This window comes from Lithobates pipiens, unplaced genomic scaffold, assembly GCF_037356315.1.
Source record: "Lithobates pipiens isolate NorthernLeopardFrog02 unplaced genomic scaffold, aLitPip1_a1.2 Scaffold_16, whole genome shotgun sequence".
Taxonomy (NCBI): domain Eukaryota; kingdom Metazoa; phylum Chordata; class Amphibia; order Anura; family Ranidae; genus Lithobates; species Lithobates pipiens.
In genome coordinates, this window is record NW_027507748.1 from 444,079,535 (window position 1) to 444,106,424 (window position 26,890).

At 45.8% G+C, this 26,890-nt stretch overlaps 1 protein-coding gene across 1 annotated transcript in view; it reads left to right on the forward strand.

Annotated features, from left to right (window-relative positions):
• The window catches only part of LOC143983255 (lysozyme g-like), a 92,151-nt gene that overhangs the window by 23,989 nt on the left and 41,272 nt on the right, over positions 1 to 26,890 (forward strand). Inside the window, exon 3 of the mRNA XM_077482727.1 lies at positions 12,213 to 12,293. Coding sequence (XP_077338853.1) covers positions 12,213 to 12,293 — 81 coding nt within the window. The remainder of the gene's footprint in view (positions 1 to 12,212; positions 12,294 to 26,890) is intronic.

A 26,890-nucleotide genomic window follows, 5' to 3' on the forward strand; every position in this document is an offset into this window, starting at 1 on the left:
AAGATGATTATTTTAATTTAAACAAGTAAAGGCTTGCAATTTTGGTTTTATCAGAAATTCTGTTCACATACTGTTAGGTTATTTCCTAAAATTGGAGAGTGCAAAATCTTGTGTAGCTCTAAAGAGAAACCAATCAGCTTCAAGGTTTTATTGTCAAAGCTTAATTGAACATGCTGAAGTTAGAAGCTTATTGGTTGCCATGCACAGCTGCACCAAATTTATGAGCGCTCCAGTTTTAGAAAATCTCAGGCAGTTGAATAGTGTGAGTGTCCTAACTAGACATCTTTGGCTGTGCTTCAGTTGTAAGGATATTTGCAATAGACAGCAGTTGAAGCATTACTCCCAACTGTCCCTGATTTGGAACAATGTCCCTCTGTCCCTCATTCCTCCTTATTTGTCTCTCTCATGTTGGTCTGATCTATATAGAGGTATAAAAATTTCACTTTTTATCTATTAAAAAGTGTTTCCCAGTGCTAAACCTTTCAGCTGATTTCTAAATTGCTGCATTTGTAAATATCAAAAGCCAATATAAAGGAATAGTAGTGGTAAAAAAAACACTTGTGGGTTTAACCAATCTTGTTTTTTTTTTGTTTTTTTTGTACAATTCTTTAAGGGGGCGTGGCAAGGGGTGCGTCCTATGACTGCATACTTTTGCTGATAGGTGTCCCTCATTCCCATCTCAAAAAGTTGGGAGGAATGGTTGAAGTCCCATTTATAATGACAGATTTATTCAATAAGTAAGAGTAAAAACACTCAATCAGTGAGGTGACAGATGCAGTTTAGGTTCCGTTCATATATCGCTTATCGGTTTCCCGCTAGGGATTTGAAAAGCGAGATTCTTGCGCCTTTCTGCGTGTCACACATAGCCCATTCACTTGACTGGGCTGCCAAATGCACGTTTTTTTGTGCCAAAGAAGCTCAGGGACCAAATTTTGGCCTCCCATCCAGGCACAATTTCACACACGTTTTTGTTGCATGGCACAATCACACAACATTTCGGGTGGTATTGAGGATGAATGGAACCCAAATGTGCATTGTGCATTTTGCTGCAATTTGGAGTCACGGGGAGAATATTTGTTATTAGGGGGCAGGGAAGTTATGTTTGTCATAATTATCTCTGTCGGTACTGTACAGGTAGATATTCCGTCATACTAGTGCATCGCCGGGCTCCTGAAGAGCACTCGCTATTTTTTTGTAAATTTAGTTTTTCCTAAGACCATAGTTGGGTTTTAGAGTTAATTTCAGTAAATTATGGTCTCAGTATCAGTTTGGCTGGATGGTGCTATGTGCAGCCTGGTCATGGGTGTGGGTGTCACCTTTGGCAGGTATTGGAACGCAGTCTGGTTGGACGCATTGGGTACCAATCTCTCTCTCTGAGCCAATCAGTGGGTGGGTTGTCTTGCTGTGTATTTCGGGAGAGGGTACTTAAGGTGCTGAGATCACGTGTTTCGAGGTTTCGGTCCAGAAGTATGTTCTGACTCCCTGGTCCTGGTCCTCCTGACCAGCCCACAGAGGCCCTCATGGCCTGGGGTGCGGATCTATCCATTTCCGAGTCTCGGGGCTGGCTAGCCTGAGGCACAGTAACAACCAGGGGAGGACTCTTCAGAAGAGGGCCATGCCCAAGGCTGGCTGCTCAGTAAGAGCCTGGAAGCTAAGCTGAAAGGACACCGAGTGAATCTGCATTCTCACAGTATCACCGGACCGGTTGCAGGATACTGGTACCATAAGAGAGTTCCTAATTTCATCCTACAGTTACAACTAAGTTTCTGTGAGAGACTTTCTGTTCTATTCTAAAGTTCTACAAGCAAGTCTGTGGCAGAGACTTTTCTATACTTAAATCACCTGTTGGTTGCCAAATTAACCAAAAAGGGGATTTATCCAATAGTTGAAATATCCAGTTGTGAATGGCTATTCCCTGGATCACCTAGAGAGAGACATTTCAAGTGTCAGCAGTTCCAAGAGTACCTGAGCTTTACTACCCATACCCTCTATTCCCAACGAAGAGACTGTGTTTTGTTCAGAGTTTTGCAAATAAAAATTCCTAAAGGGATTCAAGTGTTGGTCTCTACAGTTTATTGGGCCATCAACCTCAGTAAACCCCTAGACGAGCACGAGGTTGAGAAGGTAACGGTAAGCCCAACAAACCCAGCCGCTCCTTTGGGGGTCAATGCTACAATAGACTTGTACACCGTCTGCCTTAAGACTGGATTCACACCTATGCAGTTTTAGTGCTTTTTGCATTTTTCAGATTTGCACTACAGTCCATTTAATGTGGTTTGTTATGGAACAAGTCCTGTAGTGCAAATCTGCAAAATGCAAAAAGCACTAAAACTGCATAGGTGTGAATCCAGCCTTAGAAAGAGTGAAAGGTTTAGGAGCTTGGTATCAGCCATGACATCTTTTCCTTTAGAAACCTCTAAAAAGTAGGAAATACTACAAAAATATGCTGTGTAAATAGTAACACATAACAAACATAGTGGGGTTTTCTAAAATTCAACTGCAAAAGTGAAAATACACTTTAAGCCCTTATTCACATTGAATGTGGCTTTGAAATCGTGCGACTTCATCTAAAATTGCACGATTTCAAAGTCGCATGTAAGTGCGACTTCAGGTGTGGCATGGAGGACATCTGTGCAGCTTCATGCACAGATGTCTATGCAAATCGCACCCAAAATCCCCAAAATGAGTGCAGGAACTGCTTTTTCAATTCGATGCAGCACTGCAAAGTCAGCTTTGCATTAATTTGAACATGGCCATTGCAGACAATAGGGTGTGACTTGTCATGCAGTTGGACCTTTCAAATCGCATGACAAGTTTACACCAGATGCAGTCAGGTGCGTTTTTTAACACTGCATAAATGCAGTACAAACAGATATGCAAGAAAGATGAGTTCCAACGAGTCTAGTTTACACCACTGTAGCGCTTTCATGCATAAAAAAGTACAGCATGCTGCGTTTTTCCGCAGCAGAACGCAACAAAAAACGCATGCAAATACACAACAAATGCACATGAATGTGTGCAAATGCACCATGAACACACACAAATGTGTGTAAACGTAACTTAGCAAAGAAAATAAATTGAAATGAAGAAATTGAAAAAAAAAAAAAAAACAAACAATCCAAATGCACTGAAAACGCATTGCAAATACATGGTGTAAATGAACCCTAAGGCTTGGTTCACACCTATGCAGTTGGCTTTTGTTCCATTTTTGCAGTGTGTATTGCGAACAAGTTTTTACATTCGTTTTGCATTTTTGTATGCTTTTTTTTTTGGGCAGAATGAAAAAATGCAAAGTGCGGTAAAATCATAGAAAAAATGCGCTACATACTTTTCTGAAGCTTCTCCATTAAAGAGGAAGTAAACCCTGATGGGTTTACGTCCTCTTTCATTCCCTGCAAAGGTAAAGCATAATGGACTACTATGCATCGCATAGTAGTCCATTATGTGTCACTTACCTGACACAGGAGCCAGCGAAGGTGGGTCTCGCCGCTCTGCCGCTGTCATTCGGAGAAGCCGCAATGAGGTCACTCCCGCGTATGCGCATGGGAGCCACCACTCGGGCATGCGCCATAGCCAGCGGTGCCTGTCTTTCGGCAAATATCTCCTAAACCGTCTAGGCTTACCTGTAGGTCAAAGTGTGTTGTAAGGGTTTACAACCACTTTAAGGTCTATCGAACCAAAAACTTTACTTTTTAAAGAAAGTCCCTGACCCTTTGCAAAAATGCAGTAGCTGTAAAAAAAAGCATAGATGTGAACGTGTCCCATAGGAAACCATGGGACTGTAGTGCGTTTCTGCAAAAAGCATTAAAAAACGCATAGGTGTGAACCGAGCCCCCAGCAGTTGAAACAATGAAAATTAGATATTGTTTGCTTTGGTTACTACACTTTACCTATGCTTTATTAACTACTTAACTACCAGCCGCAGGTTGTCTCTCTCCGGCGTGAATCACCGTCATTGTATATCAGACGCGTACGCGGCGATCTGTGGGTATGCCAGCCCATCTGCTAGCGAGGGAGCCAATTAGTGGGTCCGGTGGACTTGATGTCCACCGGTCACCCGTGATCGTTCCACAGAGAGGCAGAACGGGGATCTGCCAGTGTAAACAAACAGATCCTTGTTCTGTCAGGGAAGTAGAAAGAGATCTGCTGTTCCCAGTGATCAGGAACATTGATCTCTCTCTTTTCCCAGTCAGTACACTCCCCCCACAGTTAGAAACATCTCCCTAGGACATGCCTTGATCGCCCCCTAGTGTTAACCCCTTCCCTGCCAGTGACATTTATACAGTAATCAGTGGCTATACAGTGGTGTGAAAAAGTGTTTGCCCCCTTCCTCATTTCCTGTTCCTTTGCATGTTTGTCACACTTAAGTGTTTCGGAACATCAAACCAATTTAAACAATAGTCAAGGACAACACAAGTAAACACAAAATGCAATTTGTAAATGAAGGTGTTTATTATTAAAGGTGAAAAAAAATCCAAACCATCATGGCCCTTAAAACATACTATAACTGTGGTTGTCCACACCTGAGTTCAATTTCTCTAGCCACACCCAGGCCTGATTATTGCCACACCTGTTCACAATCAAGGCATCACTTAAATAGGAGCTGCTTGACACAGTAAGGTCCACCAGAAGATCCTTAAAAGCTACACATCATGCCAAGACCCAAAGAAATTCAGGAACAATTGAGAAAGAAAGTAATTGAGATCTATCAGTCTGGAAAGGGTTATAAAGCCATTTCCAAAGCTTTGGGAATCCAGCGAACCACAGTGAGAGCCATTATCCACAAATGGCGAAGACATGGAACAGTGGTGAACCTTCCCAGGAGTGGCCGGCCGCCCAAAATTACCCCAAGAGCGCAGCGATGACTCATCCAAGAGGTCACAAAAGACCCCACAACAACGTCCAAGGAACTGCAGGCCTCACTTGCCTCAGTTAAGGTCAGCGTTCATGCCTCCACCATCAGGAAAAGACTGGGCAAAAATGGCCTGCATGGCAGAGTTCCAAGGAGAAAACCACTGCTGAGCAAAAAGAACATCAAAGCTCGTCTCAATTTCTCCACAACACATCTTGATGATCCCCAAGACTTTTGGGACAACATTCTGTGGACCGATGAGACAAAAGTGGAACTCTTTGGAAGGTGTGTGTCCAAGTATATCTGGCGTAGAAGGAACACTGCATTTCATAAAAAGAACATTATACCAACAGTAAAATATGGTGGTGGTAGTGTGATGGTCTGGGGCTGTTTTGCTGCTTCAGGACCTGGAAGACTTGCCGTGATAAAAGGAACTATGAATTCTGCTGTCTACCAAGAGATCCTGAAGGAGAATGTCCGACCATCTATTCGTGTACTCAAGCTGAAACGAACTTGGGTTCTGCAGCAGGACAATGATCCTAAACACACCAGCAAGTCCACCACCGAATGGCTGAAGAAAAACAAAATGAAGACTTTGGAGTGGCCTAGCCAAAGTCCTGACCTGAATCCTATTGAGATGTTGTGGTATGACCTTAAAAAGGCCGTTCATGCTCGAAAACCCTCTAATGTAACTGAATTAGGACAATTCTGCAAAGATGAGTGGGCCAAAATTCCTCCAGGACGCTGTAAAAGCCTCATTGCACGTTATCGCAAACGCTTGGTTGCAGTTGTTGCTGCTAAGGGTGGCCCAACCAGTTATTAGGTTTAGGGGGCAATCACTTTTTCACACAGGGCCATGATGGTTTGGATTTTTTTTCACCTTTAATAATAAACACCTTCATTTACAAATTGCATTTTGTGTTTAATTGTGTTGTCCTTGACTATTGTTTAAATTGGTTTGATGTTCCGAAACACTTAAGTGTGACAAACATGCAAAGGAACAGGAAATGAGGAAGGGGGCAAACACTTTTTCACACCACTGTATATTTGGTTCAGTTATCCTGACTGGGCATCATATGACGTTCTGCAGGGTAACAGCCGCCACATGCCCGTGGGGGCGTGCATCGTGGCGATCAGTGGTGCGGTGTATCAGTCTGACACACTGCTACACCGATCTTGGTAAAGAGCCTCCAAGCATAGACTCTTTACCACGTAATCAGTCATGTCCAATTGCGGCTGATCACGATGTAAACAGGAAGAGCTGCTGATCAGCTTTTCCTCACTCGCGTCTCGCAGACACGAGTAGAGGAGAGCCAATCAGCGGCTCTCCTGACAGCGCTGATTGTTTATCCCCCCCTCGGATGCCCACACTGGACCACCAGGGAAGTCGCCAGGACCACCAGGGAAGCTCTTAACGTGGATGGCCAGGTACATCCCCCCATGGCCATCCACATGTGAAAATCAGTGTCCACAAATGGGCACTGACAGGCACCTCTATGGCACAATAAATATTAGTGATGTCCAAGAATGCCACCCATCAGTGCCACCCATAAGTGCCCATCAGTACCGCATACCAGTGCCACCTATCAGTGGCACATATGTGCCCATCATCAGTGCTCATCAGTGCAACCTCATCGGTGCCCATCAGTTCCACCTTATCAGTGCCCATCAGTGCAGCCATATCAGAAGAAGAAAACTTACTTATTTACAAAAATTTTTAACAGAAACAAAGAAACTTTTTTTATTTGTTGCGCAAAAAATAAAAATCGCTGAGGTGATCAAATACCACCAAAAGAAAACTCTATTTGTGGGAACAAAATGATAAAAAATGTGTTTGGGTAAAGTGTAGCATGACCACGCAATTGTCATTCAATTTGCGACAGTGCTGAAAGCTGAAAATTGGCTCGGGAAAGAAGGTGTATAAGTGCTTGGTATTGAAGTGGTTAAGGCATAGCATTTAGTAGAAAAATAACATTTATTTCATTCAGTTGAATTTAGGCAATATTAGTCCATACAGTAGCAGATTATACTAAATAATACTACAATTGTTAAACAATTGATCCCAAATACCGTGATAATTGCATATAATAGTCATTCAAGCTCAACGCGTTTCTTGGACACGGTCCTCTTCATCAGGAGATAAAGGTAGACTTTATTTGTGCCATCTAAATAGAATGACAAGTTTTAATGATAGAATTATATATATATATATATATATATATATATATAGTGGTGTGAAAAAGTGTTTGCCCCCTTCCTCATTTCCTGTTCCTTTGCATGTTTGTCACACTTAAGTGTTTCGGAACATCAAACCAATTTAAACAATAGTCAAGGACAACACAATTAAACACAAAATGCAATTTGTAAATGAAGGTGTTTATTATTAAAGGTGAAAAAAAATCCAAACCATCATGGCCCTGTGTGAAAAAGTGATTGCCCCCTAAACCTAATAACTGGTTGGGCCACCCTTAGCAGCAACAACTGCAACCAAGCGTTTGCGATAACGTGCAATGAGGCTTTTACAGCGTCCTGGAGGAATTTTGGCCCACTCATCTTTGCAGAATTGTCCTAATTCAGTTACATTAGAGGGTTTTCGAGCATGAACGGCCTTTTTAAGGTCATACCACAACATCTCAATAGGATTCAGGTCAGGACTTTGGCTAGGCCACTCCAAAGTCTTCATTTTGTTTTTCTTCAGCCATTCGGTGGTGGACTTGCTGGTGTGTTTAGGATCATTGTCCTGCTGCAGAACCCAAGTTCGTTTCAGCTTGAGTACACGAATAGATGGTCGGACATTCTCCTTCAGGATCTCTTGGTAGACAGCAGAATTCATAGTTCCTTTTATCACGGCAAGTCTTCCAGGTCCTGAAGCAGCAAAACAGCCCCAGACCATCACACTACCACCACCATATTTTACTGTTGGTATAATGTTCTTTTTATGAAATGCAGTGTTCCTTCTACGCCAGATATACTTGGACACACACCTTCCAAAGAGTTCCACTTTTGTCTCATCGGTCCACAGAATGTTGTCCCAAAAGTCTTGGGGATCATCAAGATGTGTTGTGGAGAAATTGAGACGAGCTTTGATGTTCTTTTTGCTCAGCAGTGGTTTTCTCCTTGGAACTCTGCCATGCAGGCCATTTTTGCCCAGTCTTTTCCTGATGGTGGAGGCATGAACGCTGACCTTAACTGAGGCAAGTGAGGCCTGCAGTTCCTTGGACGTTGTTGTGGGGTCTTTTGTGACCTCTTGGATGAGTCATCGCTGCGCTCTTGGGGTAATTTTGGGCGGCCGGCCACTCCTGGGAAGGTTCACCACTGTTCCATGTCTTCGCCATTTGTGGATAATGGCTCTCACTGTGGTTCGCTGGATTCCCAAAGCTTTGGAAATGGCTTTATAACCCTTTCCAGACTGATAGATCTCAATTACTTTCTTTCTCAATTGTTCCTGAATTTCTTTGGGTCTCGGCATGATGTGTAGCTTTTAAGGATCTTCTGGTGGACCTTACTGTGTCAAGCAGCTCCTATTTAAGTGATGCCTTGATTGTGAACAGGTGTGGCAATAATCAGGCCTGGGTGTGGCTAGAGAAATTGAACTCAGGTGTGGACAACCACAGTTATAGTATGTTTTAACAAGGGGGGGCAATCACTTTTTCACACAGGGCCATGATGGTTTGGATTTTTTTTCACCTTTAATAATAAACACCTTCATTTACAAATTGCATTTTGTGTTTACTTGTGTTGTCCTTGACTATTGTTTAAATTGGTTTGATGTTCCGAAACACTTAAGTGTGACAAACATGCAAAGGAACAGGAAATGAGGAAGGGGGCAAACACTTTTTCACACCACTGTATATAGCAAGATTTCACACACTGTGTAATAGCATTTCCCAGGGGATTTCCGCACGTGGGCCTGGAAAATTCCTATTCGTGGACTCGCATTTATCTCCCAGGGGTCCCACAAGCCCTTCTCTTCTCTTGTCATCATCCTCCTCCAACCTCCAATATAGTTTCACTTCTGAGTAATTTTCATACATAATATAATTTACCTTTTTGCTTTAACATTAAAATTCCATTTAGGTCAAAAGAATGTGGGCGTTTATTGACCTTTATTATCCTAAAATAGTGAGAATTTATCACAAACTGTTATTCTTTTATAACCTAGTTACATTAAAGCTGATGGGTATATTCATTATAATTATAATGATGGAATTCTGGCAGATTTAAAAATATGCTATTTCTCTATATAAAGGCTTTTAATGATAAATCATATTTCTAATTCTATTGTTGGAGGACCCCAACAGGGTACTCCAATGGGAATGTAATAAGCTACCGCTCTGCAACATCCTTGCACAGAGCAGGTAGGTATAACATCTTTTTTTTATTTAACCACTTGCTTACTGGGCACTTAAACACCCTTCCTGCCCAGACCAATTTTCAGCTTTCGGTGCTCTCACAATTTGAATGACAATTACTCAGTCATGCAACACTGTACCCAAATGAATTTTTTGTCCTTTTTTTCCCACAAATAGAGCTTTCTTTTGGTGGTATTTGATCACCTCTGGGATTTTTATTTTTTGCGCTATAAATGAAAAATTTTGAAAAAAAACGCATATTTCTTTGTTTCTGTGACAGAATTATGCAAATTATAAATTTTTCTTCATAAATTTTGGCCACAATTTCTACTGCTACATATCTTTGGTAAAAATAACCCAAATTAGTGGATATTATTTGGTCTTTGTAAAAGTTAGAGAGTCTACAAGCTGTGGTGCGAATCGCACAAAATTGATCACATCTGATGTACTGGTGACCTATCTCGCTTCTTGTGACCCGAACAAGTCAGGAAAGTACAAATACCCCCCAAATGACCCCTTTTTGGAAAGTAGACATTCCAAGGTATTTAGTAAGAGGTATAGTGAGCTTTTTGATGTTGTCATTTTTTTCCCACAATTCTTTGCAAAATTAAGATTTTTCATTTTTTTTTTCTCCACAAAATTGTCATTGTAATAGGTTATTTCTCTCACGTGGCATGTGTATACCACAAATGACACCCCCAAAAAATTCTGCTACTCCTCCTGAGTATTACAATACCACATGTGTGTGACTTTTTCACAGCCTGGCCACATAGAGAGGCCCAACATGCAGGTAGCGCCATCATGTGTTCTAGGAACATAAATTACACATCTAACTTGTTGACTATTTATTACACTTTTGAAGCACCAAGACAATGACACGTGACACTGATGACAGATGGCACTGATACGTGGCAATGATGACACTTATACGTGGCACTGATGACACGTGGCACTGATGACAGATGGCACTAATATGTGGCACTGATGACACGTGGCACTTATACGTGGCACTGATGTCACGTGGCACTAATACGTGGCACTGAAGACACGTGGCACTGAAACGTGGCACCGATGACAGATGGCACTAATACGTGGCACTAATACGTACCCCCGATGACAGATGGCACTAATACATGGCACCGATGACGCGTGACACTGATGACAGATGGCACTGATAAGTGGCATTGATGACACGTGACACTGACAACAGATGGCACGTGACACTGACAGGTGGCACTGATGACAAATGGCACTGATACATGGCACTGATGACAGATGGCACTTTGTGGCACTGATGACACGTGGCACTGACGACAGGTGGCACTGACGGCAGGTGGCACTGACGGCAGGTAGCACTGGGGGCAGGTAGCACTGGGGTGGATGGCACTGGGGGCAGGTAGCACTGGGGTGGATGGCACTGGGGCAGATGGCACTAGGGCGGGCATAGGGCGGGCACGAGGAGGTTAAATAAAGAAGGTTTATCAATTTAATTCCTTCTCACAAAACATCTCTTGGCACAATGTCACGTACCAGGGATACATTTATAAATGCCCACTCATTAAAGTCACTTTGTCACTTTGTGCAGCACTCCATACCCTCACTGAGTTCTGTCACTGATGATTGGGAACCAATAAAAATGGTTGCCAAACATGTGATTACTCTCAGCTATGACAGTGATCACATGCAGGCTGGAGCCCTCAGCATGCAGATGAATACTGCCACCCTCAGGCCACAGTGTCATATGTAATTTTATCATAATTCAATAACAATTTTGTATATATATATATATATATATATATAATGGCTTTTTTTGTACCTCCAGCACTGAATGTATGTAACAGCATAGGGTGTGGGGTGTGCTGGAGGGTCTATTGATGTTGGCTGCTAGGGGATCTAATGTCAAAGGTGAGAATCTGGTTTTGTGTGAGGGTCTATTATTGCTGATGGGGAATCTATTGTTACTGGGGGTCTTATGTTGCTGGAAGGGATCTACTGTTGAGGGAGAAGTCTATTTTTACTGGTTGCTGGGGGATCTATTGATGCTGGCTACTTGGAGATCTTCTGTTGTTGCTGGGGGGAATGTCTAATGTTGCTTGGGTGGATATTTTGTTACTGGGTGTGATATTTTATTGTGGGTAGTTCACTGTTGCTGCAGGGAATCTATTGTTGTTGGGGTGGAGTCCATTGTTGCTGGGGGAATCTATTGTTGTGTGGGGATCTATTGCTGGGATTCTATTGTTGCTGGCTGCAGGGGATCTATTTTACTGCTTTTCTTTTTATCATCATGTTCCATACAAATGATTTAGCACCACAAAATGATACTTGGTCCTGTATTCTCTAAGCCCTTGTACACACGGTTAGACATTCCGACAACAAAATCTGTTGGATTTATTCAGACGGATTTTGTCCGAAACTGGTGTTGCATGCACACGGTCGGACAAAGTTGTCGGAAAATCCAATCGCCTGGAGCGTGATGACGTTCGTTTGTTGCAACGGGACTACGTTGGGGCTAGTAGCCAATAGCTTTGGTCTAGGAATTTGATCTGAGCATGCGTGGCACTTTGTCCGATCGGAATTCTCTACAAACGATTGGACAAAGTCTGATCGGATCATGTTGTCTGAAAATTTTATATCTAGCTCTCAAACTTTGTTGGTCGGACATTCCGACAGAAAAAGTCAGATGGAGCCCACACACAGTCGGATTATCCGACAACACAGTCCGATCGGACATTTTCCGTCGGAATGTCTGACCGTGTGTACAAGGGCTAAAAGGGGCAGTACTGGTAGTTGGGTAGGGGGTGGAATCAAGGGACGGTGGTCAGAGGTGGGTAGGGGGCAGAGACAAGGGGTGACTTAGATGGGGGGAGTTCCTGCACCTATTCTCCGACAAAAAAAAGACCTATATGTGTGTGTGTATATATATTTTGTCTCCTTTAAAAGCTTTCTAAATTTGCATAGTTATCTGCATGGATCCATATATTCTTTTAACTGTAACATGTCTTTCACAGCCACACATGGTGATCCCACCAATATTCCTTGTACTGGTGCCTCACTTGAAACTGGCCGTCAAGATGGACAAAATATTTCAGGTGAGTACCACCGCAGTATTTTTTTTTTTTATCAGAAAAAGTTTTTTATTAGAAAACATAATGGTACAAGACATCCATGACAATGACTACATAATGTACCAACGCACATAGTATAAAATATGAGTAACAAACATGTTCTTCACATAGGTACCAAATCAAAGAGGTACATTAAATGGGAATAAGTGAGACCGAAGCGTTGGTGTATAAACAAAATAAACAGGGTGTCAGCAGACAGGACATCCGCACAATAAACAAGAGGGAAGGAGGAGAAGTCTACCGTGCATTCACAATACTTGACAAAATAAAAGAGAAGAGGAAAAAACAGAATAGGGGGAGGGAAAGAGAGTCAGAGATCCCTGAGAAACAGAACATATGGAAGTAGTATTGTACATAATACCCACACCTATCAGCATTCAATATCATGCCTCAACAGTCGTGTACAAAAACTCTAGACAGGTAATTTAGAACTCATGACAGTGGTCGAGGTCAGATCAGCCCTGCAGTAACCTATTTTGAATCAACTGATGCGGTGCCAGGCCTGGTAGGTCTAGCCAGTCCTGCCATAGGTTATAAAACTTTTGGGGGGTGTTCCTATGTTGGTATGCCAGCTTCTCACGTATCAGCATCCTATTAACCTGATCAATACCACATCCACTCCCGTATCTCGAATAAATCCCGTAATACAGTCATCTCCCCTTATCCTAGCAGCAAGAGGCTCTAGAGCCAGGGCAAAGAGCAAGGAAGATAAAGGGCATCCTTGCCTGGTACCACGAAACAGGGGGAAGGGCTCTGACGTTACAGAATTAACCTGGATCCTAGCCACAGGTTTGGCATAAAGTAGTCTGACCCAACTAATAAACCTTTTACCCAGACCCATCCTCTCCAAAACCTTTCACAGGTAAGGCCACTCGACGCTGTCGAAGGCCTTAGCTGCGTCCAGCGAGAGGACGGCTCGGTTACCAGGATTCAGTACAGTGATTTGAATATTTAAATAGAGACGTTGTATATTGTGTGCCGTGGATCTTGTGGGTATGAAGCCTGATTGGTCATAATGCACTAGCTTCTGAATAACGTGGGATAACCTGGTTGCCAGGACTCTAGCCAACAACTTAACATCCATCGTAAGTAGGGAGATGGGCCGGTAGAAGTCAGGGGACGTGGGCTCTTTACCTGGCTTTAATAACACAATTATAACTGCCTCATTCATGGAATCCGGAAGCGTGCCAGATTCCAATGCACTATTAAAAACTTTCAAAAGTGTTGGCAGTAAAGTGGCCGCATATCGCTTATACACCTCAGAAGGAAGCCCGAGTGCCCCTGGAGATTTATTGTTATGAGTTTGTTCCAGTGCTAGAGCAAGTTCGGCTATATTTAATGGGGCATCCAACTCACGAGCATCTGAAGCAGATAAGCGAGGCAGTTCACTCCGTGCCAGAAAAGCATCAATCTCGTCTGCACTGGGATGGACCTTGGAGGCATACAGATCAGCATAAAATGAGCGAAAGATTTGCAATGTAGAGGGGGTGTCCGTGTGGAGTACCCCCTGTGTATCACACAGGGAAGAAACCATTGGGGCGGAACCCTGGGCTCTCGCCAGCATGGCCAGCATGTGACCAGTAGACTCTCCCTCCTCAAAATGTGTTTGCTGCAAAAAAAATCTCTTATTCTCCGCTAACTGTAGAGCTAGCTGAGTAGCCATAGCCTGCGCCCCCAGCCAGAGCTTTTTGGTAGTGTCCAAGGGATGGTTAACATATTGGTCCTCTGTATCCCTAAGGGTTTTGCATACCTCTCTCTCCCAGGCCTTGGTATTTGTTTTAATAGAAGTAATAGCGACAATGAATTGACCTCTTAAAAAGGCTTTCGCCTTGTCCCAAACCGTACCCAGGGAGGCGGAACCAAGATTGTCCCGCAGAAAGATCTGGAGATTGTCACTAATGGGGTCGGGTGAGGGAAAAAGCGCCAGCTAGAAAGGGTTCAGTTTCCACGTCCTAGGGCTAACGGCAGTGAATAGTTTAAGTTCAACCCAAAAAGATGAATGGTCAGAAATGTGTCTATCCCCATAACCAGAGTCAACGACAAAAGGGAGTAAGGCCGCATTACCCAGCCCCAGGTCCATGCGCGACAGGCTTCCATAAGCGGTAGAGCAGCACGAGTAGCACCTGACCTGGGGGTGGGAGGTCCGCCACACATCCGTCAACCCAAGTTCGGTCAGCAGGTCTGCAAACGGGGTATCACCCGTAGGGCGAGAAGGCATGGATGGGGGGACGGGAATCTTATCCCACCTATGATTTAGATAGTTATTAAAGTCACCCAGTGCCAACAGGGGGACCGTGGGGTGTGGGGCCATAAATCTGGCTAAACTGCGGACAACTTCAGCTGAGTAAGGGGGTGGTACATAAATATTAGCAATAATGCATGCCCAGTGACCAAGTCTACCCAACAGAAATATATATCTTCCCCCAGGATCAATAACTGCCCGAGAACAAGTGAAGCGGGTATCCTGACGGATCAAGACATTCACTCCCCTAGCAAATGCAGAAAATGTGGAATGAAATTGAGTAGGGTATATCCGCGGGCTAAAACTAGGTATGTGATCAGGGGGGAAATGAGTCTCCTGGAGGCAAACAATACCTGAACCCATGGCCTTCAAATGTCGGAGGACTGCCAGACGCTTCACAGGACTGCTCAGTCCCCTAACATTCCAGGAAAGGCACTTAACGGTGGTCGACATTTCTCAGAAACATAAAAATGTACATACTCAGTATAAGTGACAACAGTGTTAAGATAAACAGAGAGGTGGTATTGAACCAAATCACCCCGGCATAGTCGCACCGAAAACCAAAGCATCTGGGCAGGAAAAAAAAAAGGAGCCTCCCGCCATAGTTCTGGAACCAATCATGTGGGTGGTGTCTCTGCAGCAAAGAGAAGGTTACGGAATCAGAGGGACTCTGTAAAAAAAAAAAAGAAGGGAGGGGAAGGGAAACAAAACAAAAAAGAAAAAGAAAATCCAAAATGCAGGGGATAAGAAAGTCAGTTGCAGAGCCAACCAGGCCCTGGACCTTTATAACAAAGGTGGAACGCGCCCCCACTTCCTTTATGGGGGGGGAAGGCCACGGAAACACCCAGGGAAAACATTCCCAGGTAACAAAAGGGGTTTCACCCGAACAAGCAGCATAGTCCATTAGTAGGTAGAAGTAAACTCTGAGTTCTTTTCACTCCGCCGTATCTGTAGAAAGATAGTCCCCGTCAAAATGAGTCATCCAGATCCGGGATCAAACAGGAGGACGTTGTTGCCTGGCTTCTTTAAGTGCTTTATCTTCACGGTCCAGCCACTGCCTGGCCGCAGCAGGACTATCAAAGAAATGGGTAGAGCCCAGGGCGGTAACCCGGAGACGAGCTGGGTATAGCATGCCATATTGAACATTAAGATCCCTGAGCTTCTTTTTGACTTCAATAAACGTTGCCCGTTTCTTCTGCAGCTCTGCTGAGAAGTCAGGAAACAGCGATATTCTGGCATTATCAATCACCATCTTGTCAGAGAAGCCCCTGGCCTTGGAAAGTACCGCATCCCTGTCTTTGTAGTTGAGAAGTTTGAACAGGAAGGGTCCCGGATGGTTACCTGGAGGCAACGGGCGGGATGGCACCCTATGGGCTCGCTCCACAGCAAAGAGGGGAGAGAAGGACTCTCTACCAAATGTTGCGATCAACCAGTTCTCAATAAAGTCTACAGGATTCTTGCCCTCAGCCCTTTCTGGAATCCCCAGGGCACGCACATTATTGCGCCTCATGCGATTCTCCATTTCGTCGAGTCGCATAGCATGTTGCTCAGTGAGATGGCAATTAAATCTAAAGTCTCTCTGCATGGGTAACATGTCATCCTCCACTGTACTCAGCCGGCCCTCCAGGGCTGAGGCCCTCTCCCTGAGTTTTTGCATATCATGGCGGACAAAAGTAATTTCGGCCTTTACACCTTTAATATCAGCAGAGAGAGCAGTTATAGAATGGTTACATGAGGTGACCGCAGTAAATATGTCTCTCAATGTGGGTTCTGATACATCAGCAGCAGGGGAGTGAGCTTGCGGCTCAGGGACATCGCCATTAGGGGTACTCACTGTGTTCCACACCGCAGGGAATCCGTCAGCATCCTCCAAGGGGAGAGTGTCATCGGCTTCTGGGGACCCCCGAGGGGTAGCCCCCGATGTGGGTTGACCAGCTAGGGCTTCCTTGTAGGATTTCCCTCCATATAGGAGTTTCTGTGCTGCCTCCTTGTAGCAGTCTTTCGCCGCCCTCCGCGCGCAGGCGCCATCTTGGTCAGGGGGATCCGACGGGGCCTTGTGCAGTCTGTGTCCTTTAGACATGTTCAGTGTCCTACTGCGTCCGGAGGCAGAGCCCGCCCGTCTCCCGGTGCCCGATGGAGCAATTCTGGAGTGTTTCGCCGCACGAGAGCGGGCTGGGGAGGATGTATGCACGGATGGCCGGCGGAGCTCCGGGAACACACGTCCACCTACATTCGCTGCTAGGCCACGCCCCCACCACCACAGTATTTTAATGCTTATGTTTAAAATGAATTCAACTTGATTCAACTCCTGCAGTGTCATTTCTGTGCACATGTACATACTGGCAAAGAACTTATAAAGTATATCAAAAGCGAGCTGGCCGATTGCATTCGCCTGTCAATTTTTAAGGTGGACCCGGTTGGACCACCCATTGCCTTCTATGGAGCAGCGGGTGTCAACGGACATGTGAGACCCGCTGAAATCTGGTCCTATTCGCTATAAGTAGATGGTTGGGGATCCGTTCCCTATCCGTCTATCGGATCGGATGACAGTCGGAGGGAAACGAACAGGCAGACCGTTTCCATCCTATCGCTCATAGAGGAAAGTGTCTGTGTCTGTGTCCACTCTGCATCAGTGGAGTGGACATGGGCATGCCATCTGCCTGTTTAGCACTGAGTTTCAGATAGAGAAAGGAAGTTTTAGAACTCCTGTCAAGTTTTCCCAGTGGGGAGATTCACCCTGTGTTTATCCTGGTGATTGTCAATTGGATAGAAACTGATGAGAAATACAAATTTTACATTAGTCACCAAAACAGGAGATAAGGGAAATCTTGTAGTGGGGACAAGTGTTTTATAAAAGGGGGATTAATTTCCTTCCTTCCAGTGTTCGACTAAAACCGACTAAAACATTTTAGTCAACTAAAATACGATTAAACTAAACCAACTGAGATGACTAAAACTAAAAATGGCATTTTAGTCAAAAGTCTAAATTGGGACTAAAACTAAAATGCCATTTTAAGACTAAAACTAAATTGAAATTTGATGTCAAAATTAGCATTGGTTTTTCACTCCAGCAGTATATGAGTTTGGAAAACGTTTAAATAAAGCATTACAATTCAAATACACTCATTAGATGTTAGATGACTAAAATGAGTTTTAGTCGACTAAAATGATTTTAGTCTACTAAAATGTACTGGAGATTTTAGTCGACCAAAATGTAGTGCATTTTAGTCTACTAAAATGTCCTGGAGATTTAATCGACTAAATACGAGTAGAACTAAAACAATTGCAGAAGACTAAAATGGGACTAAAACTAAAATGTCATTTTAGTCCTAAGACTAAGTCTAAGCCCTTATACACACGGTCGGAAATTCCATCGGAAAATGTCTGATCGGACCGCGTTGTTGGATAATCCGACCGCCTGTGGGCTCCATCGGACTTTTTCCATCGGAATGTCCAACCAACAAAGTTTTGAATGCTAGATATAAAAATTTCCGATAACATGATCCAATCGGAGTTTGTCCGATCATTTGTAGAGAATTCCGATCGGACAAAGTGCCATCTTGACAAAAGTCAAGTCTAGTAGTCAAGTGACCAGTGTTCCATAACATTACTGTTTTGCATAGTTAAAGCGGGACTGTACTGGGGAAAAAAATATTAAAAGCCAGCAGCTATAAATACTACAGCTGCTGACTTTTAATAAATGGACACTCACCTGTCCCGGGGTCCAGCGATGCCGGCAGCCGAGGCCGATCGATCGCTCAGCTCTCGGCTGCTGCCGCCACCATTCTAGGTGAGGGAATCAGGAAGTGAAGCGAATCGACTTCACTTCCCGGTTCCCTACTGCGCATGCGCGAGTCGCGTAGCGCAATAGGAATTGTCCGCGCTGTCTCTGGGACCCGTGTGTGTCCTAGCAGACAGCGCGGCAGGACAGGAAGAGACATAGACTCCCACGGGAGTCTATGCCCGGAAGTGGGTGTAAATACCTGTCTTTGACAGGTATCTCCACCCCCCTCCCCCCTGAAAGGTGCCAATTGTGACACCGGATGGGGGGGAGGGTTCCGATCAGCGGAAGTTCCACTTTAGGGTGGAACCCCGCTTTAATAACAAGGGATTTTATTGCCAGCTGTGATGGAAAAACGAGCAATAAAGCAGTGATGACAAGGTTAGTATAGGGCCAGGGCAAAGCAAGGTGATAGTGGAGTTAATTTGTTCACTTTGAAAAGTTAATTTCTCTATCGTTCATTGACGGACACAGCAGCTCTTCTTGACCTTAGGGTTATATCAAAGAAAGAATGTGAGAAACTGCGCTAAGGTAAAAGAAAAAGTGTAAATTATATGTACTCTAAAGGGATACCTGTGGGAATGAACGTTTAGCTGCGGCTTTACTGTGTCACATAAATACAGAAAAAATGAAAAAATATACTACTAAGCCGCGCTTAACTTATGCAGACAACTGATTGTGCACAAAAAATAAAAATTGAAAACACAGTATAATAACCATATATAAATTAGTGAACATGTGTGCATAGTGTAAAGCACATATAAAAAACTTTAAACATAAAAATTGACCCTTACAACATAAATTTCCGTTATGTGGGCCTCTATCGGCATAAAAGAAAATAAAATAAAAATATCCAGTATTTAAACAGTGAGTCCGTATACATAAACCACAAAAACAATTATTATAAAGTGTGAAGATGAAGTCCTTCCAAAACTAAACCACCATATTCATGGAAAAACAGCCACTTAGTCCAATGAGAGGGTAAGCATTCAATCCGCCACCAACATGTGATAAAAATTTGCCGCTTACCAGAAAAACATGACCCCCCACTACAGAGGGTCACATGAGACTTGTAAGAATGACTTCCGGCCAAAGGGGGATCCTCACTTTCCTCCTGGTTCCACTACTCCAGTGGGGATTGGGAAGAAGGCCTGTTCCCAAGCGTATTCCTCAAAGGCCCAAAGAAGGACTCAAAAGAAGGGACATCGGAACCATAAAGGGAAGATAAAGCTCCAAATAGTGCAAAACCCTTTATTTCTCAAAATAAAAAAAGTAAAAATGCACTTACAAATGTATAGAAGAAAATAAGCCTTAAGTCCGTTGCGCCGGCCGGACGCACACAGACAGACCCGTTCTCCTGGAAACCGTCACAAACACGAGGTGATGTATAGCGTACCACTCATCCCTACGTGTTTCGCAACAAAATTGCGTCATCCAGGGGCCCCTGGCTAAAATGCTGGTCTGCTGACCAGGCATCTAAAAAGCCCTGACGGACCTTCCCTCCTTTGGCGACTGGCTCTTCTGAGCCTCTTTGGATGACATTATTAAAAATGGCACCAGTGGCAAGAGTACCCTACTCCCACAGGCCAGGAAGGCTAAGGAGCCACGCCGTAGGCAAGGGCCCTCTTTTTCCACTCACAAACGGCTTTTTCGTCCGGCCCGGAGCTTTGACAAAACGTCCCCTGCCTAACAGGACATCCACGGATGGATAAAAACGTCCTTGGAACCGCAATCCTGCGAATAAAAGTGCTACCGCATGAAGGTTTGCCCCAACCCGTATCTCGGTGGGGGGGTTGCCTTCGGGAGTTTGCAGCCCAGTGGTCCTCTCGGTTATACGACCAATGGGTCTGCGATCTGATTTCCTGAGGCTACAAGATAGAGTTTCTCACTTGGCTGCCAAACAGATTCTTCCCCTCCAGCATACCCCTATCCCCGGCTCGCTAGGAGGCCCTCTTGGGGGCAGTAAGGGACCTGCTGAATCACGGGGTGCTTGTACCGGTTCCGGAATCAGAACGTTTCCAAGGATTCTACTCAAATCTGTTTGTAGTTCCCAAGAACGTACGTCCAATCTTGGACCTAAAAGCCCTCAATCACTTTGTAAAAGTGCAGAGGTTCAGAATGGAATCAGTTCGTTCAGTAGTCGCTGCATCAAGGGGACTCCCTGGCGTCCTTGGACATCCAGGATGCGTACCTGCACATACCCATATGCCTTCAGCATCAAAAGTTTCTGCGGTTTGCAGTCGGGGAAGCCAACTACCAGTTTGTGGCTCTTCCTTTTGGTCTGGCATGAGCCCCCAGAGTCTTTACCAAGGTATTGGCTCCAGTTTTGCAGCAACGTAGGATCGTGATCGTGGGATACCTTGACAATCTCCTCCTGAGGGCATCTTCTGCCTTAGAGTTATAGGAGGATATGGCGATCACCATGCAGACCCTGCAAGAATTTGGGTGGCTGTTGAACCTAAAGAAGTCGGTGATTGCCCCGACCCAGCATCTGGAGTACCTAGGCTTGCTGCTGGACTACATGGAAGCGAGAGTTTTTCTCCCTTCAGACAAACTGCAGACTCTGAGATCCGCTGTAAAACTGCTTATGAACTGCAAGTGGTCATCGCTCCACTTTTGCATGCGAGTCCTGGGTCTCATGGTAGCCTCCTTCGAGGCAGTACCTTATGCCCAGTTCCACACCAGAGTCCTGCAGAAGTAGATTTTGACAAAATGGGACAAATCGCAGTTGTCCCTGGATCGTCAGATCCAGGTGAGCCAGTCAGTCAGAGACTCACTGATCTGGAGGCTGAGGTCCCTGGTGATTCAGTCTGGGAAATTGTTCCTGCCTCTGAAGTGGACAGTGGTCACAACGGACGCCAGCCTATCCGGCTGGGGTGGAGTGATGGGGGTTCAGTTGGCTCAGGGCCTCTGGTCGACGGAAGAATCCAAGTTGCCGATCAATCTGCTCAAATTGAGAGCGATCAAGCTATGCCTCTCCACATGGTTGATGAGAATTCAGGGGCATCCGATCAGGATCCAGTCAGACAATGCCACGGCTGTGGCATACGTCAATCACCAAGGGGGAACAAGAAGTGCAGCCACTGCACAGGAGGTCGCTCACATACTTCGGTGGGCAGAGCGACACGTACCGGCCCTGTCGGCCATTTACATCCCGGGAGTGGAGAACTGGCAGGAGGACTATTTGAGTCGCCAGATGCTGGACCCAAGAGAATGGGTGTTGCAGCCGGAGATATTCAGGTTCCTGTGCCTGAAGTGGGGCACACCAGACATGGATCTTCTGGTCTCCTGTCGCAATCAGAAGGTGCCAAGATTCATGTTCAGGACAAGAGATCCATGGGCAGATGCGCTGGTGGCTCCGTGGGATCAGTACCAGCTGATTTCCGCTTTTCCTCCACTGAAACTGTTACCACGCCTGCTTCGCAGAGTGGAAGCCGAGGGGATTACAGTAATACTGGTTGCCCCAGATTGGCCTCAGTGTCCTTGGTACGCAGACCTGGTGAGTCTGGTGGCAGACGCTCCCTGGCGACTGCCGTTGCAAGAGGATCTTCTGTCTCAAGGTCCGATTTTTTTTTTTCCATCCTGCTTTACCATCGCTGGCCTTAACGGCATGGCTATTGAGAGCCAGGTGTTGAGAAACCGGGGTCTATCGGACTCAGTGATTCCAACTATGTTAAGAGCACCAAAATCTTCTTCACTGAAGATATACCATCGTACCTGGAAGGCCTACATCTCCATGTGTGAGGAGAAAGGATGGCATCCGCACTCCTTTTCTATATCCAGGATCCTGCTGTTTCTTCAGCAAGGAGTAGACCAGAAATTGGCGTTAAGCACCATTAAGTGGAAAATTTCAGCCTTGGCTGTCTTTTTTTCAGCGACCCCTGGCGTCTCACTCATTAGTGAGTACCTTCGTTCAGGGGGTACGATATGTAGTCCCTCCGGTGCGTCCACCGTTACCCCCATGGGATTTGAACCTGGTGTTATTGGCGATTCAAAAACCGCCATTTGAAAATTTCAGGGAGATTCCCTGTTAGGTACCTGGGAGGTGAGCCTGACTTGGTGGAGAAGACTTCTCTTACGACTCTGGTTCAGGGTCCACTGGAGTGAGACAGTGGACCCGTGAGCGCAGCGGGGTAGGAGTGTCTGAGCCGGAAGCAGCAGTAGATGCAGGCAGTGGGAGTAGTCCTCTGGACGGCTGGAACTGCAGGAACTGGCAGAAGCTGGTAGAACAGAAGGACGATCACACAGCCGGAAAGCAGCAGACACTGGAACAGTGGTAGTGGATCCTTGAAGGAGTGCAGAACACTTGGAACAAGCAGAAGATTAGTCAAACAGGCCGGGTCAGATCAGGCAGGCAGAAGGCAGAAGTGGCAGGCAGAAGCAAGGTCACAGGCTAGCAGAGGTTCAGCATCAAGGATAAGCAGTCCATAAGCAGGGTCAGACAAGCCGGGATCAGAGCAGGAGAAGGCAGCAGAGTCAGACTTGAGTCGGGTCAATAACGGTAAACAGATAGGCAGGTAACAGAAGTTTCAGGTACAGCTGCAGACAAAACAGCACTAAACAAGTGCGGCTGTCACCTTTAAATAGGCCCACTGGCACCAAACCACGCTAGCACGCGTACGTGTGCGCGCCCGGGATGCACACTGGCGCGCACACACACTCCGATGCCCGGTCTGCCCAACCGCTCGTGCAGAGCCCTGACATTGCCCCCCCACAAGGGGCAACCTCCGGATGCCCAAGATGTTCCTTTTTTCCGGGTGAGAAGAAAAAAACTCACGGATTAATCTTCCAGCGTGTAGGTTACTATCAGGTTCCCAAGAATTGCTCTCTGGGCCGTAACCCTTCCACTTAATCAGAAACTGTCTTTGCCCTTGCCATCTTCTACAGTCCAGAATAGCCTCAACTTCATATTCTTCACTACCATCAACTATGACGGGTTCAGGTGGTCTAGTACCTCTATTGGGAAAGGGGTCAGGTACTGAAGGTTTTAGCAGAGACACATGGAAAAATAGCTGCACCTTCATTGATACAGGTAGGGACAACTCATAGGAGACTTCGTTAATTTTCCTCTTCACCGGGAAGGGGCCCAGAAATTTGGGTGCAAGCTTTTTTGATGGGCAGGCTAACTTAAGGTTAGAAGTAGAAAGCCATACCTGATCTCCGACTTTAAGATCCGATTCTCCCCTTCTTTTCCGATCGAAGGCTTTCTTGCTATCCGCTTGGGCCTTGGTTATTGCTTCTTGCAAAACCCAGTTGTTACGGCTGAGGAAGGTCACTGTGTCCTGGACTGCTGGCACTGAAGATTCTGGAAGAAAATCAGGGAGAAATTATAAGTGAAACCCATAATTGGCAAAAAACGGGGACTGTCCTGTGGCTGAATGACTGGCATTGTTATAAGCGAATTCTGCTAGGGGCAGAAGAGACACCCAATCATCCTATACAAAGGATGTGAAACATCTGATATATTGTTCAAGAGTCTGGTTTGTTCGCTCAGTCTGCCCGTTGGTCTGGGGATGATAAGCAGATGACAAGGCCAGATGACAAAGGCCAGATGACAAAGCTCACACAGGGCCCTCCAGAACCGGGATGTAAATTGGACCCCTCTGTCTGACACTATATTGGCAGGTACCCCATGTAGCCTAATGATCTCCTTGACAAAGATACGGGCTGTCTCTGATGCCAATGGGGTTCCTTTCAGCGGTAGGAAATGAGCCATTTTGGAAAGTCGATCCACAACTACAAAAATGGCTGTGCAACCCTCGGAGGTTGGAAGCTCGACTATAAAATCCATAGAGATCATTTGCCAAGGCCGATCAGGTGCATGAAGAGGTTTCAGAAGTCCCCAGACTCGGTTCCTAACTGTTTTACTTCGGATTCAAACAGGGAAAGAACTGACATACTTAGCACAAAATTCCTTTAAGCCCGGCCACCAGAAAGTGCGTTGCACAAGCTCCAAAGTCTTGCGGACCCCAAAATGCCCTGCCAATGGGTGGTCATGAAGCAGGGTGAGGACTCTTAATCGGATATTCTCCGGAACAAACACTTGACTGCCCTTCCACAAAAGGCCCTCCCTGGATGTCAAAGAAATTCCTGGAGGAGTGGGTGAGTTCAAAGATGTCTCTCTGATCTGAGAAAGGAGATCTGGTTGCACGAGTAGGAAGTTGCTCACAGGTAGAATAGTTTCCAGAACAGCTGAGTCTTTGAAACAGTCATACATGCGCGAGAGCGCATCTGGTTTCACATTCTTTGAGCCAGGGCGATACATGATCTGAAAGCAGAACCGAGAAAAGAACAGGGCCCAACGGGCCTGCCGGGGCTTCAGACGTTTGGCAGTCCTTAAGTATTCGAGGTTTTTGTGGTTGGTATAGATTAATACAGGATGTACTGCACCTTCCAATAAGTATCTCCACTCCTCCAATGCCGACTTAATGGCCAGCAGTTCTCGATCACCGACATTGTAGTTCCTCTCAGCAGGAGAGAGTTTCTGGGAAAAGAATCCTACAGGGTGCATCAGATCTTTACTGCCTTGACGTTGAGACACCACCGCCCCTACAGCCACTTCAGAAGCATCCACTTCAAGGATGTAAGGTAGAGATGGGTCAGGGAGGCTGAGGATGGGGGCAGAAGTAAACAGTCCTTTGAGTCTTACGAAGGCCTCCTGGGCCTCTGGCACCCAGTGAAAATGAACATTCTGCTTGGTCAACTGAGTGATGGGGGTGATAAAGGCAGAGAACCCTTTGATGAACTTCCTGTAAAAGTTTGCAAAGCCTACGAAACGTTGAATTCCTTTCTTGTCCCTGGGTGCAGGCCAGTCCAGAATAGCGGATACTTTTTGCGGATCCATTCTGATACCTGCTGGGGATAGCTCAAGACTGAGGAATTGAATGTCTTGCTGCTCAAACTTACATTTCTCGGCTTTGGCATACAGTCCGTGCTGGCGGAGACGGAGCAGCACCCTGCCCACATGTCCACGGTGTTGCTCAAGAGATCTGGAGAAAATCAGAATGTCGTCCAGATAGACAATGATAAAAATGTCCAGAAAGTCTCTAAACACATCATTAATGAGATGCTGAAAGGTGGCAGGGGCATTGCAGAGGCCAAAGGGCATGACTAGGTATTCATAATTTCCAAAGCGGGCTCGGAAGGCTGTCTTCCATTCATCTCCAGGCGTATGCGAACCAAGTTGTGGGCCCCTCTTAAGTACAACTTGGTAAAAATCTTGGCAGACCTTAATTTCTGGAAGAGCTCTGGTATCAGGGGCAGAGGGTAACGGTTTTTGACCGTAATCTTGTTCAGTTCACGGTAGTCCACACAGGGCCGGAGCGACTGGTCCTTCTTGGTAACAAAGAATATACCTGCGCCTGCTGGTGAAGTAGAATGGCGGATGAACCCCTTTTCCAAATTTTCCATGATGTAGGTCTTCAATGCCTCCTGCTCCTTTTCTGATAAGGGAAAAATGCGTCCAAATGGAATCTCAGCTCCGGGGAGGAATTCGATGGGACAGTCATATGGACGGTGGGGCAAAAGAGAGTTTGCCCCCTTTTTGCTAAAGACGTCAAGGAACTCGTGGTATGGTTCTGGCACTGATTGACACAAGTCCTGATCGGAGTCCAGGCAAAGAAGTGCAGCAGGCTGGACAGGTACTCCATGTAAACAATGTTCCAGGCAATATGGGGACTGAAACTTCACCTCCCCAGTGGACCAGTCAATAGCGGGGTTAAGGGCCTGTAGCCAGGGTATGCCCAGGATTACGGTAAACAGGGGAGATGAGATTACATCAAGCGTCAGTAGTTCCTTGTGCTGAGACAGGGAGATGGCCAGCAAGGGTAGGGTCTCTTGGGTTACCGCACCCGATTTGAGGCGGGAGCCATCGGCCAGGAAAACAGATAGTCCATGAGCTTTCTTCCGAAGAGATATGGAGTGCAAACTGGCAAAAGTGGCATCAACAAAACAGCTGCAAGCTCCGGAGTCAATAATGGCGTTGATAGTGACCGTCTTTTCCTGAAGCTGCAAAGAGAGAGGGAGAGCAACATGGGTGGCATTAACTGGCAAGGGTACAGGACTGGAAGACACAGAAGTGAGGCACTTACGTGTCTTAACAGGGCAATTGTTCATGTAGTGACCAGACCCTCCACAGTAGAGACACAGGTTCAACTGTCGGCGACGAGCACGTTCTTCCGGGGACAAGGTGGGGCGCATAAGTCCAAGCTGCATCGGCTCATCAGTGTCAGGGGCTGGACTGACAGGACCCACTGGAGGAGCAGGAAGATAGCGAGTAGCAGGAGTCGGGACCCTTGCAGTCATCCAGGCCGGTCAATGGAGTTGGGAGGAGCGTTCGGATCTGCGTTCCCGAAGCCGGCGATCAATTTGGATAGTGAGCGTGATTAGGCCCTCCAGGGAATCAGGAGTACCAACACGAGCAAGCTCATCCTTAAGTCCCTCAGAAAGGCCCATGCGGAACTGGTGTCTCAAGGCTGACTCGTTCCATTGGGTGTCTGCACTCCAGCGCCTAAAGTCCGAAACATAGTCCTCGGCCAC